The sequence below is a fragment of the Oenanthe melanoleuca genome, chromosome 28, assembly GCF_029582105.1.
Source record: "Oenanthe melanoleuca isolate GR-GAL-2019-014 chromosome 28, OMel1.0, whole genome shotgun sequence".
In the NCBI taxonomy this organism is placed as follows: Eukaryota; Metazoa; Chordata; class Aves; order Passeriformes; family Muscicapidae; genus Oenanthe; species Oenanthe melanoleuca.
In genome coordinates, this window is record NC_079361.1 from 635,786 (window position 1) to 655,038 (window position 19,253).

The 19,253-nt window shown below is 49.5% G+C and overlaps 1 protein-coding gene and 1 pseudogene across 1 annotated transcript; both read right to left on the minus strand.

Moving 5' to 3' along the window:
• Window positions 1–283: 283 nt before the first annotated feature.
• On the minus strand, window positions 284–8,130 carry LOC130264287 (uncharacterized; annotated as a pseudogene).
• An 8,914-nt stretch (window positions 8,131–17,044) lies between these two features.
• Window positions 17,045–19,246, minus strand: POLE4 (DNA polymerase epsilon 4, accessory subunit). The gene is made up of 4 exons (XM_056512473.1): window positions 19,016–19,246; window positions 18,172–18,256; window positions 17,804–17,845; window positions 17,045–17,486 (listed from the first exon to the last, which is right to left on the minus strand). Exons 1-4 carry the CDS (start codon window positions 19,244–19,246, stop codon window positions 17,473–17,475), a joined length of 372 nt encoding a protein of 123 aa, XP_056368448.1. The 3' UTR covers window positions 17,045–17,472.
• Between the last annotated feature and the right edge of the window lie 7 nt (window positions 19,247–19,253).

Consider the following 19,253-nt stretch of genomic DNA (forward strand, 5'->3'; position numbering starts at 1 on the left):
CAGAGGGGACAGCTCTGCCCCAACTTGCCCAGGTCCTGGTTCCCTCTCCTGTCTCTGGCTCCACAGTTTGTAATCGGGAGCAGCCAACCCGTGCCCCCCAGCCCGTGCCAGACGGCTGCATCCTCCTGGGATGCTGGATGCAGAGGGCTCGTGGAGCTGCACAGCGGAGCCCCGAGGACCTGCAAATTGCCCATGATGTTTATTTTACAAGCTGCGAAACATTTTGTAAGAGTTCATTTATACCCGCTGGTTAAAGTAGTGTTTATTCAGAAAAAGGCTTGTCTCATTTCCATATCCTGCAGACAGTCTGGCGGGGCTCCGGGAGCCCCTCCCGCAGCCCCACCCGCTGTCCCGGCGCTCGCCCTCCGGCTGGCGGCGCGCTGCGGGCTCGCTGCCGGCGGCTCCGGAGCCTGCGCTTGTCGCAGCTGTGAGTGGCACTGCGTCTCAGGACAGCTTGTGCCCCAGCCAGGCATTCCTCTCCATCTGTGCTCCCTGCAGTTAGAGAAAAAACGGTGCGTCCCCAGCAGCCTCCCAGTGCAGTCATGGAAAAACCAGTGTATCCCCAGTACAGCCCCAGTACGTCACCAGCCCCCCACATCCTGGGCCTTCTGCTCACGCTCAAGACAAGGGTAGAGTAGGATGAGGGAGAAGGGAGGCAGCTTTGTCCTGCAGCATCTATTCCTTACTCCTGGAGTCCTTGTGAACTATCACCTCCCTCTGCCTGAGCAGAGCAGGTCTTTTCTTCCTGCATGGTTTGATTTGCTTCACTGTGCATGCAAAGAATCCCAGAATGGTTTGGATTGGAAGGGACCTTAAAGCTCATCCCGTCCCACCCCTGCCATGGCAGGGACACCTCCCACTGTCCCAGGCTGCTCCAGCCCCAATGTCCAGCCTGGCCTGGGACACTGCCAGGGATCCAGGGGCAGCCACAGCTGCTCTGGGCACCCTGTGCCAGGGCTCCCCACCCTCCCAGGGAACAATTCCTGCCCAATATCCCATCCAGCCCTGCCCTCTGCCAGTGGCAGCCATTCCCTGGGTCCTGTCCCTCCATCCCTTGTCCCCAGTCCCTCTCCAGCTCTCCTGGAGCCCCTTCAGGCCCTGCCAGGGGCTCTGAGCTCTCCCTGGATCCTTCTCTTCTCCAGGTGAGCACCCCCAGCTGTCCCAGGCTGTCCCCAGAGCAGAGGGGCTCCAGCCCTTGCAGCATCTCCATGGTCTTCCCTGGACTTGCTCCAACTTGTCCATGTCCTCCCTGTGCTGGGGACCTATATTTTTTATACCCACAATCAACACATAGTCCTGCCCCTACAGCCTGAAACAACTGCCTGGACACGCCCTGCCCCATCAACCCCCTACTCTTCCTGCCCCACAGCTTTGCCAGCAGGTGAGGGACAGGAGTGGCACACTCCAGGCTGCAGAAGCCGCTGTCAGGATCTGTGTCTGCTGTCCTGGGACACCACAGGCTCTGTAACCACCTGCCCAGTTCAGCCCCATCAGGGCAGGTCCGGCTGTCCCCCGGCACAGCGGAGGATGAGCCGGGGGCGCTCCCCAAACCCTGCCCCGTGCCCCCCCGGCCCTGAGCCGCAGATGCGCTGGGTGGGGACCGGGGCAGCTCCCGGGGCGCGGATGTGCGGGAGGGAGAGCGGATGGAGCAGCTGTGCTTACCTAAGCAAGGGATCCCCCGAGGAGCAGCTGCCCAAGCGCCTTCCCACATCGATTTCCTGCAAAGATTTGCAAAACAAAGGCACAAAAATGCCCTGCAGCACCTCAGCAGGGACACCCCAGGACCCTCCACTCTCCCTCCAGCCTCAGGTTCAGCATCCATCCACAGAGAAGGCAGCAGCATGGCAAAGCTGGTAAGAAGTATTTTGGGGGCATTTCAGTGGTTTTTGAGTCAGAGGTCCCTGTGCACAAAGGTATCCTCAGCTAGACATTAGGGTGTCTGTTGAACTGAAGATATACCTAACAACTAAATATTTAAAAAAAAAAATATAATTGTTCCTTAATTACTTTTTAAAAGAAATCCTCACTCCAAAGAAAAAGCCATTTGTTCCTTTATAGCCCTGATGTATGCACGAATTAGTGGCAGCAAAATACATTTTACAGCGTGAGAGAATACAAATGTGAGGTTTTTACCACTCTAGTTTGATGCTAGAGTGAAGCTGCCCATGCTGGAGCACCCACCCATCAGCTCAAAGCCCACATGAGGGCCCAGCTGAGCCCACCAGAGAGCAGCCAAACCCCCTGGAAACCTACTTGAGCCATTCCTCCCTGTGTCCTGCAGAGCTCTGGACAATTTCATAGTAATATTCCACCTGGGAGACACAATAGCATTTTCCCTTCATTTAACAGTTCTCCAGTGTCTGAATCACCTCCCCACCACGTGAGTTTTTGACCAGAGCAGTGCTGAACTTTGTGGGCACACAGAAAAGTCTATTTGCAAGGAAACAAGAAGGAAAATTAACCTGGAGCTGCACCCAGGGCTCTTGCAGCAGCAGCACAGACTATCCTGCTTTTGGCATCCAGCACCCACTGGAAATGGCTGTTCTCTTTTTCAGAGTCCCAGCTGGGAGTTTGGGGCTCATTCCTTCACCAGCTCAGGGCTCTAGTGGTAGGTTTTGTCCCTCCATCCCAGTTTCAGACCATGAGGAAAGGGAGGTTATTGTGGGTCTAGGCTGTGACTGCTGTCCCTGACCCTGTGAAAGCCTCAGTTCTGGGCAGTGAGCACAAGCCCCTGCATGTTATCTCTGAGAAAAACTGTATTTGAACACAAAATATTGATGGCAGCACTTTTCCCAGAGCCACACTCTCACACCAGGGATGGGGGAATGTGATTTAGCATTTACTCATTCAACATTCCCCTCTGGATTTGCCAGGGACTGTGCCCTGAATGGGCCTGTCAGATGCTGGAGCCAGTGTTAGGGCTCTCCTGGAGATGAATTCCCCAGGCACCTCCAAAGGGTTTGATCTGCACTGGGCTCCCCACAGGAGCACCAGGTGTGGGATCTGCCACTGTGGTGTGGGGGGAAGGGAAGGGAAGGGAAGGGAAGGGAAGGGAAGGGAAGGGAAGGGAAGGGAAGGGAAGGGAAGGGAAGGGAAGGGAAGGGAAGGGAAGGGAAGGGAAGGGAAGGGAAGGGAAGGGAAGGGAAGGGAAGGGAAGGGAAGGGAAGGGAAGGGAAGGGAAGGGAAGGGAAGGGAAGTTCTGGGGTGTGGGATGAAGGAATGCTGGTACTAGAGGGGTGGAAGGGTGGAGGTGGACAATGGCCCCAGCTCTGGGGATGAAGAACAAAATCGTACTTTGCCTTTTCTTTCCTTATTCCAGTTTTAACTCAATGAAAAGCACTTCTGGATTTGAAATTCCCAGTTTGGTTGCAGAGGTGGGGGGGAGGGGAGGGGGCTCTGGATGGGCACACCAATGCCACATCCCTCCTGCTGTGTCACCTCCACAGCAGGACATGCCACCGAGGCAGGTCCTGACGGTGCAGGCAGGGGCTCAGCAAATGGAGAGAAGGGACAAGAGTCCTCCAGCTGCAGTTACATCTGCTTGGAAGGGCAGAGGCACAGACTGCACGGCTCAGTCTGGGATGATGTTTTGGGCAGAAAGAAACGATGTTGTTTCTGTGCTAAACCTCCCGGCTTTTCTCCCCTCGCCAAGTAAATTAGGGTTAAAAATCTCCATTTCATGAGCTAGAGGAGGGGGAGAAGGATGGCTGAGCTGGTGGCCAAGTGTGTTTGGGCTCTATCTACGACGTGGTCCTGCCCTGCCCCAGACCTTGGGTGTGGATCCTGCGGGGTTAGTGTTTGGCTCCTGCTTTTAACGAGTTTTGAGCGTTTCCTGCCCTCTCCCTATTATTCCGCAGCTACCGCAGGAGATTTCTTTGTTCCAGGATGGAGCTGTTTCCAGAGGAAGGAAAAGTGATTTCTGAAAGTAAATATCTCTGCGATGCCTTAAGTGTAGGACACAAAATGACAATGGATTTCTGGAAGTCAGTATTTCTGGGTGAGATTTTAACACCCTTCTCCAGCCCCGTCCCCCGCCCCCCACGCCCCATTCCCCTGATGTTTCCAAGTTTTTACCACGACTTTGAAAGTACCAGCCCGACTTTACGGGGGAAGATCGAGAAGGAAAGTGCAGAGACCTGCCCTAGGGCAGAGGCGGAGCTGGCGGCGAGTCCACATTTGCCAGCCCTGGGCTATTACCAGCACTGAGATTCTGCCTCCCCGCTCCATGAATTCCCCTCCCCGGGGCAACAAGAATCGTCCAGCACCTTCCACTAACACGTCTGGGAAGTAAATGCTGATTCTCCCAGCTGTGGAAGAAAGCACTTCACGCTGCCTAATTGCCTTTTCCACTTGCAGCCGGATAAGCAGCAGCTGCTGCCCCGGGAGGGGACCCGGGCTCGGGCAGAGCCCTGCGGGTCTCACCCCGGGATGGATTCCCCGGGGTGGATTCCCCGGGATGGATTCCCCAGGGTGGATTCCTCGGGGTGAATTCCCCGGGATGGATTCCTCGGGATGAATTCCCAGAGGTGAATTCCCCAGGATGAATTCCCCGCGGTGAATTCCCCTGCTGACCCAGCGCTCCCCGGGCTCTGTCCCTCCGTAGCGGCGATGTCCCAGCCCTGCCACTGCAGCTGCCGGGAGCTTTGAAAGAATTGGGCTTTAGAAATGCCAAAAAAATGACACCAGCAAATTCCAGGACATGGAATTTGTCAAACAGTTGTGGTAAATCATTTCAACACAACTTTCAATTCTGATAAAATCAGTTCATCTCCATTGACGTGACTTGGGTTATTTTGAGTGAACTCATGAAACAGCTCACCGGTTCACAATGAATGAGTTCAGCTTTGTCCCAGTGGGAGGTTTTGACCCATCTGGAATTATTCAGTTTGGAGTTTCCACGTCTAAGTGATTTGTGAACCGTCCCTGTAACTCACTAGTACGAAAAGGGCATTTCAGACCAGCAGAGTTTTATCATCAGGTTGGTTTCTTTGCTTTGATTGGGAGGGTTAGAGCAACGACCCCTGAGGTCCCTCCCAGCCTGGGTTACTCTGATTCCCTGTTCACTGGCTAGGGGACATTTCCCTGTACATGAGGTGGGTACATCCCCATCCTCACCCGCACACACAGCAGAGAACTACCACTGTGTGGTAAAGGGGAACAGGAAACTCAACCCCAAAACACAATCCCAGTGCTCCCAAAGGCAGAGGCTCAGCTCAGCAGACTGAGCGCCCTGAGCTTGGACATCGGTGCTGATCACACAGAAGGGCTCGTTCCCATATTCCCAGAGGAGGGAGCAGGGGAGGGAAAGGAGCTCTCCCTTATTTAAAAGTGCACTGTAGGCTGGGTCAGAGCATTTCCCCATGTCGATCGTGACCTCCCAGGGAGAGTTTGGAAAGAAGGTTTACAGGGCACGGAGCCAAAGACGTCACTGGGGGCAGATGCTGCAGTGGCAGCCCTCGAGCACCTCCACCTCCCTAAGGGCTTGGAGGAGCAGGAGCTGCTCCAGGTGCAGCCAGGCAGGAACACCTGGGGCAGGAACACCTGGGGCAGGAACACCTGGGGCTGGGACCCCTGGGGCAGGAACACCTGGGGCAGGAACGAGGGGCTCTCACCTGCAGCAGCCCGGGACAGGGCCAGGGGTCACTCCTGCATAAAAACACAGCACAGGGAACAACCTTCAGCATCAGCTGCTGGCACAAACCTCCCCTGACCTGGAACTGCTTCAGCTTTTACTCCTCTCTCTCTCACCCAGCCTGGAGGATGCTGCATCAGCAGTGCCACAGTGCTGATAACAACTGGACAAATGATAATGAGATGTCTTAGCTACAGGTGACCCCTCACAGGACACATGTGCAGCACCCACAGAGTTTCCACCCTTCTCCAGGGTCTTTTATCCCAGTGGAGATGGGACTTCAGGCAATGCCAGCTCTCCTGGGGTCAGAGGAGCACTACAGCCATGTCCCCAAGTGCACAGGCTCTGTCGGGTGCCCCCTGAGAGTGACACATGGCACATCATGTGGGAATGACATCCTGCCAGTCCTGCTCAAAGAGGCAGAAGCAGGGCTCCAACCTCCCTGCACACGGGAGAGCAGATGTCAGGCACAGCAGAGGTGGCTAAAAGAGCTGCTGAGCTGTGAGCAGCCAGAACCACGCTCAGATGCTGCTGGGGCAGCTGGGTGGGCACTGCCACGGCCCCTTCCCTGGCTGAGCTCTGGCCCTTCCTCTGCCCTGAGGTATCCAGCCCTGCTGGAGAGTTCCATCTGTCTCACTCGGGCCTGTGTAGGATGAGGTGAGGGATTCTCTCAGAAGCCAAAAGCAGGTCTTTTAAAACATGTGTAAAACCATAGCTCCAGTCACCAGTACCTGACCTTCCCCTGCCCCAAGCACCTTCCTGCTCCTTAGGAAATCAGGCACAGAGGCAGTCTGGAGAGCCCTGGGAGCTGATGTGCTGGGGAAGGGCAGCTGGAGCAGCTGGACTAACATCACACTAACATCACACTAACAAATATCACACTAACAACACACTAACATCACACTAACATCACACTAACATCACACTAACAAATATCACACTAACATCACACTAACATCACACTAACAAATATCACACTAACATCACTCTAACATCACACTGACATCACACTAACACACTGACATCACACTAACATCACACTAACAAATATCACACTAACAACACACTACCAGGACTGCCAGAGACGTCTGCGAAGCACCAGATCCACCAAGGGTCACCACTCGTACTGTGTGATACTGAGCCCAAATCAGGGCTGAGCACCACCCAAACACTGACAAAAAAGACATGGCCCACCCCTGGGAAGTCTGCCTGGGAGAGATTCCTTCAATCTGAGGCAGAATTCCTGAGGGACAGTCTGGCAGCAGCAGTGCTGTCACCTCAAACTGGTGTTTGCAGACCAGGAATGGAACACTTTGTATTAGACTGGGCAGTGCACACAGACTGAAAAAGAGTTAAAATTTCACTAGGAAATCACAGGCTTTTTCTTGAGTGAGCACATGAGGGGTGGGGTGAGAACAGGTGAGTGCCCTGATTAGCAAAGGGAAAAGGGGATGCTCAGCCACAGCTGAACCAGACCTGGCACGTACTGAGTGAGCCTCAGCCCTGTGGTGATGCTTGAGCTGGAAACAAACCTGTCCCCCCCAGCCCTACCCTGATTGCACAGCTCTCCAACCTGCATTGGCACATCAGCTCCACATCAGAGGATGGGAAGGTGGGAGCAGGGCAGGTGCAGGAACTTGGCATCCAGGTTTGGATTGGTTTGCTCTGCTGTAATTGAGTTTACAAATTACCAGTATTTATTGGCTAAAGACCATTTCTTCTGGAAATCCTTTTGAAATGAGCTATTTTTCCTTAATAGCAGTGTCCCAACTCCAAGATTTATTGATGTAAGTCCTTATTTCATCAAATAATAGGGAAGAAAACTTGCACAAAGAGTGCCCACAGCATCATCCAACACCACTGCTGGATGCAAATCCATTTGCTTTGACTTGCTGAAGTCACAGACCAGTGCATGCTGCAAAAGTGTAAATTTTGCATTGACTTAAAAATGGATTTTCAGCATACTCAATTTTCAGTGCTGGCTGCAGGGGGCCAGGAAACAGGAAGGGACATTTGAAACTTGCACTTGGGGTACAGCTGCTGCTGGCTGCCTGAGGATCCCTTGGCTCAGGGAAGGAGTGAGCAGGAAGCCAGGCAGCAATTCTTATCAGCCATTCCAGTAGTGATCCCTCTGGATGCTCCTCACCACAGCAGGGCACAGACAGCTGGCACTTGGCAAAACATACTGTGCCAGCTGAAGACACTGTTAACCCCTGCTCTCCCAGCCCTGCTGCCATACAAGCTGTGATTTTTATTTTTAGGCAAATATTTTATATAAATCTTCAGATGATTTTTGAGCATTCTTGGGAACCCAAAGAGGATGCAGCTGACTGAAAGCTGGTGAATGTTGTCCTGATTTTCAAGAACAAGAAGCTGGATCCCAAAAACTACAGGCCTGTCAGTGTCATTTCAGATCTTGGTAAAGTTATGAAGATATTATTCTGGGAGGTGTTGAAAAACACCCGGAAGACAACAAAGTCACTGCTCACAGCTAGCATGGCTTCCTGAGAGGAAAGTCCTGCTTGTCATGCCTTTTATGACAAGGTGACCCACCTGGTTGGCCCAGGAAGGCCAGTTGATGTAATCTTTTTGGATTTCAATAAAGGTGTCAATACTGTCTCTCCCAGGATCCTTATGGACAAACTGTCCATCCCACAGCTGGATAAACACATCATGGGATGGGTGAGAAACAGGCACAAGCAGTGCCTAGGGTGACATCAGGCTGGCACATCAGCAGTGCAGTTCTGCAGGGCTCCATCCTTGGCCCTGTGCTCTTCAAGATAAATATCTTAGATTCAGCCTGGAAGGGACACTGAGCATGTTTACAGATGATACAAAACAGGGAGGAGCTGCTGACTCCCTCAAAGGCAGGGAAGCACTGCAGAGAGACCTCAGTAAATCAGAGGCTGGATCATCACCAACCATAGGAAGTTCAGCAAGGGCAAGTGTCAGACCCTGCCCTGGGGCAGCCTCACCCCCAGTGCTGGGGCACCTTGGGCACCACAAGGTCAGAAGGAGCCAAAGCTGTTGGAGAGTGTCCAAAGGAGAGAAACAAAGACAGTGAAGGGCTTGAGGGGAAACCATTTGAGGAGCAGTTCAGGGCACTTGGTCTGTTCAACCTGCAGGAGACTGAAGAGAGATCTTACTGCAGTTATACCATCCTTGTGAGAGGAAGAGGAGGGGCAGACTCTGATCTCTCCTCTCTGGTGACAGTGATAGGACCTGAGGGAATGGGCTGAAGTCCTGTCAGGGAGGTTGAAGGCTGGGTATTAAATAAAGGTTATTTCCCCAGATGGTGGTCAGGCAGTGCAACAGGCTCCCCAGGGAATGGTCACAGCACCAAACCTGCCAGAGCTCCAGGAGCATTTGGACAATGCTCTGGGGCACTGTAAGAGTCCATCTAAGAGCCTCTCGTTTGCTCTGCCCAACGACCCTCGCCTGAGGCCTAAAGAACTGCAGTTTAAAGGCGCTGGCCAGGGAAGAGAAGTGACTGTTCTCAGGTGGTGCCCATCCCAACCAGGGGCGATCTGCTCCCTCAGGTGTGAGAACAATGGACTGGTCACGGTGTGTTGCTCCTACGCAGGCTACTTGCTGCAGGACTGATCACAAGGACTGTTGGTGTGCCTGGAGCTGCCATGGTGCGCTGCTCCCACGCAGGCTCTGTGCCTGGAGCTGCCATGGTGCGCTGCTCCCACGCAGGCCACTTGCGCAGCGTCCTGTTTCCACCTGCTTCTTGGAGCAACGATCTCCACATACAATAGTCCATAAATCTTCCCACCTTTTGGCCAGTCGCCCAACGCCTTGGAAAAGACTATAAAAGACACCCTCAAACTAAAGACCCCTGAGATCTCCCCGGACGGCAATGGACATCTATTGGCTGGTTCCACGAGGATCGTCTGCCCGTCTTGGTAGCTATAATCCCAACCCCCTTTCTCTCTCTCTGTCTCTTTCTCTCTTTCTCTCTGTCCCTCTATCGTACTTTGTTGGCACTAAATAAAAGTGCATCTTTTGCAAAAGTAAACTGGTTTTGTCCCCTGCTGTGTCTTTTGCGCTTTGAGATCCCTAAAAGAACCTATCAGGACTCCACATGTGATGTGGACCCTGACATTTAATTGGCGTCACGGACAGGATTCCCTGATACTCGAGGAGTTGGGGGTTCTCTGTGCACTTTGTACCAGGGGAAGACCTGTGCAATTTCAGCCGCACCCAGCCTGTCAGTACTGTAAGGACTGAACAGTGTTGGAAAGCAAGGGAGGTGGTATTGGGTTCTTCCCACAATCTGCACACAGATCCAGGTAGATAATCAACTCCATATCAGTTATCGGAGAATTTGTAAAGGATCTCAACTGTGCAAAAGATGGGGCTTGTGTTTTTGTAGTATATGTGTTGTTGAGCTGCTTGTTGTAGCTGAGGAGAGAACCTCCCAGGCAGTCTTTGATCCCCTAACCCAGGCAGGGAAGAAAGGGGATTGTCCTCAGCTAAAGGCTGGGTGTTTTCTTGTTTTGGACCCCTAACCTAGGCAGGGAAGAAAGGGGTTGTCCTCAGCTAAAGGCTGGGTGTTTGTTGTTTGTTGTTGACTACTTGGGATCGCGAAGAGACAAGCTGTTTTGTAACTAAGGTAGTACCTCCCAAGTAGTGTGGTCTCTTCACCCGCTCCAGGGACGAGAAGGGAAACACAGTTTTAGCTGTGCTTTTTGTGTAATTTTAAGTGTGCCTCCCTGAGAGTGGTTTTAGTCCCTTCGTAAAAATGTCTGAAGAAGATAAAAATGCTTTTTATGCTTTGCTAGCTAAGTACAAAGCCAGACCCTCCCAAGGGGGAGAAGATTGGGCATACAGTAACTGGTTTAATTTAGAAAATGTGATTGATAGGATACATTCTTTGCAACATGAAACAAAATTCAAACTGGGCAAAAATAAGACCATTCTCTGCTCAGTTTTGGGGGCCTGTCTTACGGCAGCTATAGAAACTCGCTTTACGCGAAGAAGTGAAGAAAGAGCAATTATTGACTCCCTACAAAATTTAGTGGAAATTTTGCAAAAACAATTAGATGAAGAAAGGAATGACAATCATGCTTTGAGAGATGAGATTCATTCTTTAAGAGATGAGAATCATTCTTTAAGAGCTGCCCTAAGACAAGAACACACCAACACTTTAAAACACACTGATTTGCCAAAAGAAACAGAAGAGAAAGCAACTAATCAAATATATCCTCAAAAAGAACTGACTCTGATGAAAAATAGTGGGGAATATTGCTGCCCTAGCTTGAGACCTTTGGTTAAAACAGAATACAGTTTTATCAATGATGAGAATTTTGACCCACAAATAACCATTACAAAAATCCTGTACACTGCTACTAAATTATCAGAAGAAGCAGCTAGTGGGTACTGGGGACATGGGAGTTTCTTAACAACAGAAGTCAAATGTAACTTATGGTCCCCAACTCAGCGTGCAGTTTATTGGGCAGCAGGCCTTAATGCTTTGGAAAGGGGAGACCTTGTAGCTTTAGTTGGTACCCCCGACCAACTCCTAGAAAACATTCAAAAAGCCTGCTTGCAAATTATACGTGAAATAAAACTCACTGCTGACTATAAATCACCTATGCAATTACCTGTAAATGTAAAACAATACCCTCCTCCTTCTGGTGCCAAAGAAGGGCTCAAACCGGTTATACAGAACTTGCAAAACTCCCCTGTATGGCCAAACCAAAAACCCAAACCTGACAATGGGGCTGTTTGTCAATATACTGATGATACCCTTGTGGGAAGAAATGAAATAGAAGTAGTGGGGGATACCCAACAAAAAATAATCTCCCATTTGGAAAGCCCTAACTTGCAAATTGCCTCAGAGAAAATCAAACACCTTCTCAGGAAGTGAAGTTTTTGAAGACAGCCACTACTGGGACTGCCCCCTCTGACGGGGTGGCCCAGAAATTCTCAGTAACAGAAGGAACTGTAAAAAATCTGGCAATAACAGAAACTGAGAGCTTGGGTAGCAGCTATGACAAACCTTCCTCGGTAATTAAAGTAGCCTCTGCTCTCTCCCCCAAACAATTTTTGTTCACTAATTTTTTGTTCACTAATGTTGTTTCTGCAGAACAAATTATTGCTGGGGGACGGGGTGGCTCTTGGGTTGGGTTGCTGATGGTTATTTGGAATGTTTTCCAGCTTGAAGCACGGAGTGCCTCCTTTGTCTGCAACTACACTGATTCTTATCCTGTGTTTAAAGGAGGTACAGAGTGGCTCCCTTTTTTTTGCAGCAAATTATTGGGAAGTTAACAGAATTCCAATCTGCATTACATGCTGAATAGTTCCATCATTTTAACCTCCTGCCTCTTTGTGGCAGATTCTGTTGTGTTTACTTTTCACAGAATAATACCACGGAACATGAAGATTAATTGCTGAATCCCTCATCAAACCTGTATACAGTTACAGCACAGGACCTTACAGCTGTGTTATATTTTGTGAAGATTCAAAATCAAAATTGAACTGTTGTACAATTTTCCTATGAAATTATGTGTGGTAAAAACAATATAAAATACTGAGGGGAACTTGATGTTAATGTTATAACACCTACTACCCAACCACCGGTTATACTGAGCCTGAAAATCTTTAAAATTGGATCTTAGGTAATTTGGTAAACTAGCCAAAAACAAATATTATTTAAATCAGCATGGTCTTTTAAACAAGTCAAATTGCCAATGCAAGACCAGGAGGATCCTTTCAAGAAACAAACAAGAGACATAACCGGTGTTGTGGGAACAAGATTGGGAATTTTGAATAGTATTGATTTAGAAGTATTAATGAATAAATTGGCTAACATTTCTTTAGCTCTCTGCTGTATCCAGGTTCAATTGTGGATGCAGTCAGTTGCTGCCTCAATTATACGAGAAGTGAAGGAAACCACTTTTCCTATTGTAATTCGGAAAATAATTTGGAATAATGTTCATGATTTTGAAAAAGAATTCCAATCCTAGTGAAACTACTACCCCAGCATAAGTACAGCCACAGCCTTTGCACTGACCATATGTAATGTTTCATTACATTCAATATTCCCTCTCATTGCATTAAGGCTGAATCATGACGGAGCTATTCTCTATCCTTTTGAGCATAGAGAATGGGCCTGTCAAATGGGTGAAAAGTAACAAACTATTAATTTGGAAACTTACATTGTCTGGAAACAACAAGGGTTTATCTGTAAAAGTAATGCAATCAGAGCTCAAGATATTTGCTTCTACATAGATCAGAATGTCTGTAACTTTGAAAGTTATCCAAAGTGGATTCCTGAAATGCTGTTGGGGTGTATGAGCAATGGGTGTGCATGCTTAAAAACTGCTTGTAATTTAGTGTTTGTAGAAAATGTAGCAGTGGGTTTAAAAAACCATTCAAATTTTTGTGTTTGTATGGTTAGTATTACTCGTTTTAGTAATGTTAAGTTTTTTGTTTGAAAATGATTTTAGAAAAACAATTGCTTTAATCAATTTTGTTAAACATGTTAGAATCAAAATTGATTTACTTTAATTTTAATTGTTTAAAGTTATTTTATTGATTGATTTGCTTTAATATTGCTTGAATAATTGTTTGAAAGTTATTTTATTGATTTGTATTAATTTTGATTGTTCAAAAGTTTTCAACTAATATGATTGTGATTTGTTTGAAAAATTGTTTTTCAATTTGTCATGATTGTGATTTGTTTAAAAAATTGTCTTTCAATTTGTTATGATCGTGATTTGTTTGAAAAATTGTTTTTTCAATTTGTTGTGAAAATTGTTTTTCAATCAATTTGTTGTGATTATTTTACTCTATTAATTTTGTGTCTATTTCTTTCCTTTTCCTTACCTCTTTCTCTCTTATCCCTGATTTTTCTGTCCCTTTTTTCCGGGATAAGCTACCAATGACGGGTCCTGAAGATGCTACATCGTCACAATATCACACTGCTGGAGTTCCTCAGCGACGCTCGTTGGTCACAGGGTGGTGTAAGAGTCCATCTTTGAGCCTCTCGTTTGCTCTGCCCAACGACCCTCGCCTGAGGCCTAAAGAACTGCAGTTTAAAGGCGCTGGCCAGGGAAGAGAAGAATGCCAAGTGACTGTTCTCAGGTGGTGCCCATCCCAACCAGGGGCGATCTGCTCCCTCAGGTGTGAGAACAATGGACTGGTCACGGTGTGTTGCTCCTACGCAGGCTACTTGCTGCAGGACTGATCACAAGGACTGTTGGTGTGCCTGGAGCTTGCCATGGTGCGCTGCTCCCACGCAGGCTCTGTGCCTGGAGCTGCCATGGTGCGCTGCTCCCACGCAGGCCACTTGCGCAGCGTCCTGTTTCCACCTGCTTCTTGGAGCAACGATCTCCACATACAATAGTCCGTAAATCTTCCCACCTTTTGGCCAGTCGCCCAACGCCTTGGAAAAGACTATAAAAGACACCCTCAAACTAAAGACCCCTGAGATCTCCCCGGACGGCAACGGACATCTATTGGCTGGTTCCACAAGGATCGTCTGCCCGTCTTGGTAGCTATAATTCCAACCCCCTTTCTCTCTCTCTGTCTCTTTCTCTCTTTCTCTCTGTCCCTCTATCGTACTTTGTTGGCACTAAATAAAAGTGCATCTTTTGCAAAAGTAAACTGGTTTTGTCCCCTGCTGTGTCTTTTGCGCTTTGAGATCCCTAAAAGAACCTATCAGGACTCCACATGTGGTGTGGACCCTGACAGGCACATGATGTTACTTGGGGATGGCTCTGTGCAGGGCAGGGAGTTGGACTTGATTATCTTTGTAGGTCCCTTCCAACTCAGCATGTTCTGTGATTCTGTGATTATATTTTCATCATTATTTATTCTTTTAAAGTTGTCCCTGAAGCTGACAAGGTGCCACTGCTTTTAACAGCTTTTAATTTGGATATGATAATTTTATCATTCCTAACACAAGAAGCCGGTGTCTGGGAAACACTAAAGGTTAAATTTGTACAAGTGCTGCTCTCGTGCACTGAAAAATCCTAAGAAACCTCAGAATGTGAAGCTGTTGTGTCCTTACAGCCATTGCAAAGGGGAACTGGGCCCACAGGCTGCCTCTGAAGGCCACAGACTTTTTTCTGATGAACAAATGGAGCTACTTTCTATTTCCTCTGCTTTCTCTACTTTTACAGGGCAGCTTGTTGTCCTGTTGATAGCACTTACAACATCAATCCTGGGGAGCAAAAGACTGCAGTTGTCTTGAACTTATGCAGCAATAAACAGGGAATTCAAACAGAGAATCAGTGGTGCAGCTCAGGTCCAGGCAACTGAGCTCCTTTATGCAAAAGAACAGACCCGGGGTCAGGCTACTCTCAGTTCCTGTGTTACAAAAGATGCTGAAGTGTTGGATTATCAGGGCAACAAGTCCCCAGCAAATTTCTATCCTTAGTCCCCCAAGGGAAAAGTCTTGGAGAACTTCAACATAAAAAAGCAGCCAAGGGATGGGCAGGATGTGAGTGTGGAAGCACCAAGAATCTTGGTTTCTGGAGGGTCAAGGGGAACTCAGGAGCTGTGGCTGTCCCATCCCTGGAAGTGCTCAAGGCCAGACTGGACAGTGCTTGGAGCAACCTGCTCTAGTGGAAGGTGGTGGAACAAGATGAGCTTTAAGGTCCCTTCCAACCCAAACTGCATGATTCTATGAACTCACTGTGCCCAGGGTGGAGGAAATGGCTCTGCCTCCTGCAGTCCCCCTCTGCAGATTCCCTTGCTCCTCCACTCTGCCAGCAGCTCCTGCACCTGCAGTCACAAACCACTGAGCCCAACACTAGCCTGGTTACAATTCCCCACCTTTTCTGCCTGAGCTGGGATGAGGCACTGAGAGCCCAGCACAGCTCCAGCCACTCCCTATCCTGAACTAAATGGCTTCAGAACAAAGAAAAGATTTTGTTACAGATGGACATGACACATCTGACCCTGCCTGAGTGGGCTGAATACCCTGTTTACTTACCCCAGAAAATACTCTGGCACTGTTCATCTGCTCTCTTCTACTTCCACCTTACTGCAGAGCTGGGTAAGAGGAGTCCTCCCACAGCACCAAGGAGCTCATGGGCACTAAACCCCCCCAGATTCCTGCACAGCAGCTTCCCCTGACACAAACCCCACACTGCTTTCCTCTGTGCTGCTCACTGTAGAAAGCACACACCAACCACAGCAGCATCACATGCCAGCAGAGCCCACCACAACCCCACACCACACCCCTCTGCTCTCCCACACCAGAGGCCAAAGCAGTGCCAAGGACAAGGACAAAGGAACTTCCTGGCAAAGATGGGAGCCTGCAAGAGCCGTGTGAGGAAGACACAACTCGTGGGTCCTGCATGCCACACCTTGGGAAGCACAGGAGAGTCTCCAGTGCCTCTGACACTCATACCTGCCCTCCCTGGCAGGTGAGGTGAAGAGCCCTGAGCCAGATCAGTGTGCATATCCTGGCAAATGTCCCCTGTGATCTGAACACCTTGGCAGCCTGGGAAATGAGCATCTCTCCCAATGACCAGGATTGTGCTCCCAGCATGATCAGGCTTGGATCAGGCTCCCAGCAAACTTACAAGTGTTTCTTGAGAGCCACTGGATTTGCTGACAGCCTGAGGAAGCTCCTTTGGGGGTCTTTGTTCTTATCACCACTTCCAAACTTATTTGTGATAACTGGGAGCCACTCTCAAATACCCTCATTTGAATGAACATGGATTCTTCACCCTCCTTCATCCCATTCAATGGTTTTATCTGGGGACAACCCTGTCCTGTCCCTCCCCACACCAAATGGAGTCAGAGCTGGCACTAGGACAACGCTGGCAACACAGCAGGACATGTCACAGCAGTGATGGCAGCATGTCCCTCACAGTCACACAGCTCTGCTGCTAACTCCATGGAGGAAAGCACTAGTTAAAGTAGGAAAGCTCTGGTCACCAGAGTCCTGGAAGCAGCAGAGGCAGCCCTGGTGCCTGTGTGCTGCCAGGGGCTCAGACTCACTGATGGCAGTGGCATTCCTGAACACAGCATCACCACAGAACCCAGGCACCAAGTCAGCAGGGCCACAGGCCAGGGATCTGACCCAGCTCCCAAGCAAAACCTTTCTGCCACATTCAGGAGTGACAGCACACAAGAGAGCAGTGATGGCAGCATGGACACTCCTCTGGCATTCAAAATGAGGTTTGGGGGGCCGGGCTGGGTTTTTTTTCCTGCAATTACTTAGAAGTGCAACAATCACAGACACAGAAGCTGCACAGCCCTTGGAACAAGCTGAGTTCCCCAGAGCTCATCCCCAGTTCTAGGAGGACAACTGGGTTTCTCTGGAATGGATGCCTTGAGGAAATAATTAGCAAAACCAAAATGCTAGAGAAGGCATCCTATCCAAATCACACCATTTCCCACCAGGCTACAGGAACCCCAGCCCAGAGCAGAAATCAGCACAGCTGCTTAACAACAACAACAATTATTTAATTGTGTTAAGAGACAAACACATCTAACAAAACCCACACTTCCATAAAAAATTCCTTGTGCCTGGGCACCTGAGCCAAGCCACTCTCTGTTCACAGCTCTGTGGTGCTGCAGAGTACCCAGAGAGGCTGGGACTGCTACTGGGAGTAACTGCTGTGTAACCTGGCCAGAGCAGAGAGCTGCACTGCAGCCACATGGGAAGGGACATACAAAACATTTATTAAAAAATATGCATTTTAAATAAACCATTTACAACAACTTCAACTTTATACAAAATATCATGGTTGCCATGTCTCAATTTCAGTGTCTCAATTCTAGGAATTATTTTTTGGACTCTCGGCATCCTGTTTTCCATCTCACACCACCTCTGCAGTCTCTTTCTCCAGAGAGCTCTGTCTCTGTCCAGCTCAGTCCAAAGTACCTGAAAATGATAAAACACATTATAGTCTCAGGAATTAAAGTGTAGTTCTTTGAACAAAAAAATGTTGTTTACAAGCTGGCAAAATAAAGTCCAGTGACATTAAAGTCTAAGCAAAATCACACACGAGTAAAATCAAATCTAGGCAAAAAAACTACTGCACATGCCTCAGGGTCCAGCTGAGCTATTCCAGTGCTCAAAGGGGCACTGCAAGCCACACTGGGAATTCAGGATGTGGAAGCAGAGATTTGCAAATGATTCACTTGTTTTTCTCCTAAGTAGGTGATTACACAAAATACTGAAATCAAGTAGAAACTCACCTTCCAAAAAAGCAAATTCATCAATAGCTTCAATGGCATTATCTGAAAAGCAAATTGAGAACAATTAAAATAGATAAACCAACTGCATACTTGCATTTGTTTCAAACTGCAGCATTTGAAATGCTGCATTAATAATAATTTAATAATTTGAAATTACATCACAGCACAACGACCAATTTCAAAGAGATTTACTTGTTTTGAATATGGTGTGTGAAATTATTACTGTAGTCTTTGGTAAAAGTTTTTCTCTCCCACCTCGGGGGAAAGAAAGAATAAATTCAAAATTACTTCATCACCTCCAGACAGGTGGAAAAATCCCCCATCACAGCAACCCTTTGCCAAGGCCAGCACAGAACATGCTCCCATACCCAGGTCTTTTCTTTGCAGGGTTTTCCTTTTTCCTTGCTGGGCATACACATAAGCATCTTTGGCTATGGTTTCAACAAACAGCTCCTGCAAGGCAAAACAGGACAGGTTCACATACATGAGAGAAAGTCCTGAAGAAAAAGAAAGATGCTACAGGGCTTCAGGATTAAATCTTCTACCTATCATTACCCCTTCCCAGTAAACGGGTCTGAAAACACCAAAGGAAATGGCTGGACATGATGCACAGGACAAGCAATGAGGGAGAAAGCTGGGAAGGGTTCCTGTAAATCCACATTCTCTGGGAGACCCACTCCACAGCAGGGGCTCCCAGGGCACCTTCTGAAAGGGGAAAGGTGTTCTGTGCTCAGATAAATCATGAAATCTTTGATGGAGAAATACCATCTAAGATCATCGTGTTCAACCATCATCCCGGCACCACCTCCACACGCTCACCACCATCCCGTGTTCCCAAACATTTTTTTGAACGGTTCCAGGGATGGTGACTGCCCCGGGCAGCCTTTGCCACAGCCTGACAACTCTCTCCATGAAGGAATTTTCCCAATATCCTAAACCTCCCCTGGTGCAGCCTGTCCTGTGCCTTCCTGCCTGGGAGAAGAGACCGACCCCCCTCCCCCTCCCTCGGCTGTCTCCTCCTGTCAGGGAGCTGTGCAGAGCCAGAAAGTTCCCCCGAGCCTCCTTTTCCCCAGGCTGAGCCCCTTTCCAGCTCCCTCAGCCGCTCCCGGCGCTCCAGCCCCTTCCCCACTCGGCCCCGCCCGGGGCTGAAGGAAAAACGTCCCGGGAAGAGCGAGCAGCATCCCCGCATCCCGCGGCGCGCCGGCCCCTCACCGCGGCCCGCGCCAGCACGAACACGGCCTCCTGGCTGGCCAGGGTGACGTCCGGGTCCGCCTTCACCAGCGCCTTCACCCGCGCCAGCGGCAGCCGGGCCAGCCGGGCCGGACCCGAGCCCTGCGGCCCCGCGCCCGCCGCCTCCTCCCCGGGCGCCGCCGCCTCCGCGGGCCCCGGCCCCGGCCCCGGCCCCGGCCCCGGCCCCGGCACGGCCGCCGCCGCCGCAGCCATCCCGCCC

What these genes read in the sequence shown, in the direction of transcription:
- POLE4 (XM_056512473.1), bottom strand. Translation starts at nt 19,246, where the DNA reads ATGGCTGCGGCGGCGGCGGCCGTGCCGGGGCCGGGGCCGGGGCCGGGG. An exon ending in TCGTGCTGGCGCGGGCCGCG is followed by an intron (nt 18,257 to 19,015) that starts GTGAGGGGCCGG and finishes TTTGCCTTGCAG; the next exon opens with GAGCTGTTTGTTGAAACCAT. An exon ending in CCTGCAAAGAAAAGACCTGG is followed by an intron (nt 17,846 to 18,171) that starts GTATGGGAGCAT and finishes TTTGCTTTTCAG; the next exon opens with ATAATGCCATTGAAGCTATT.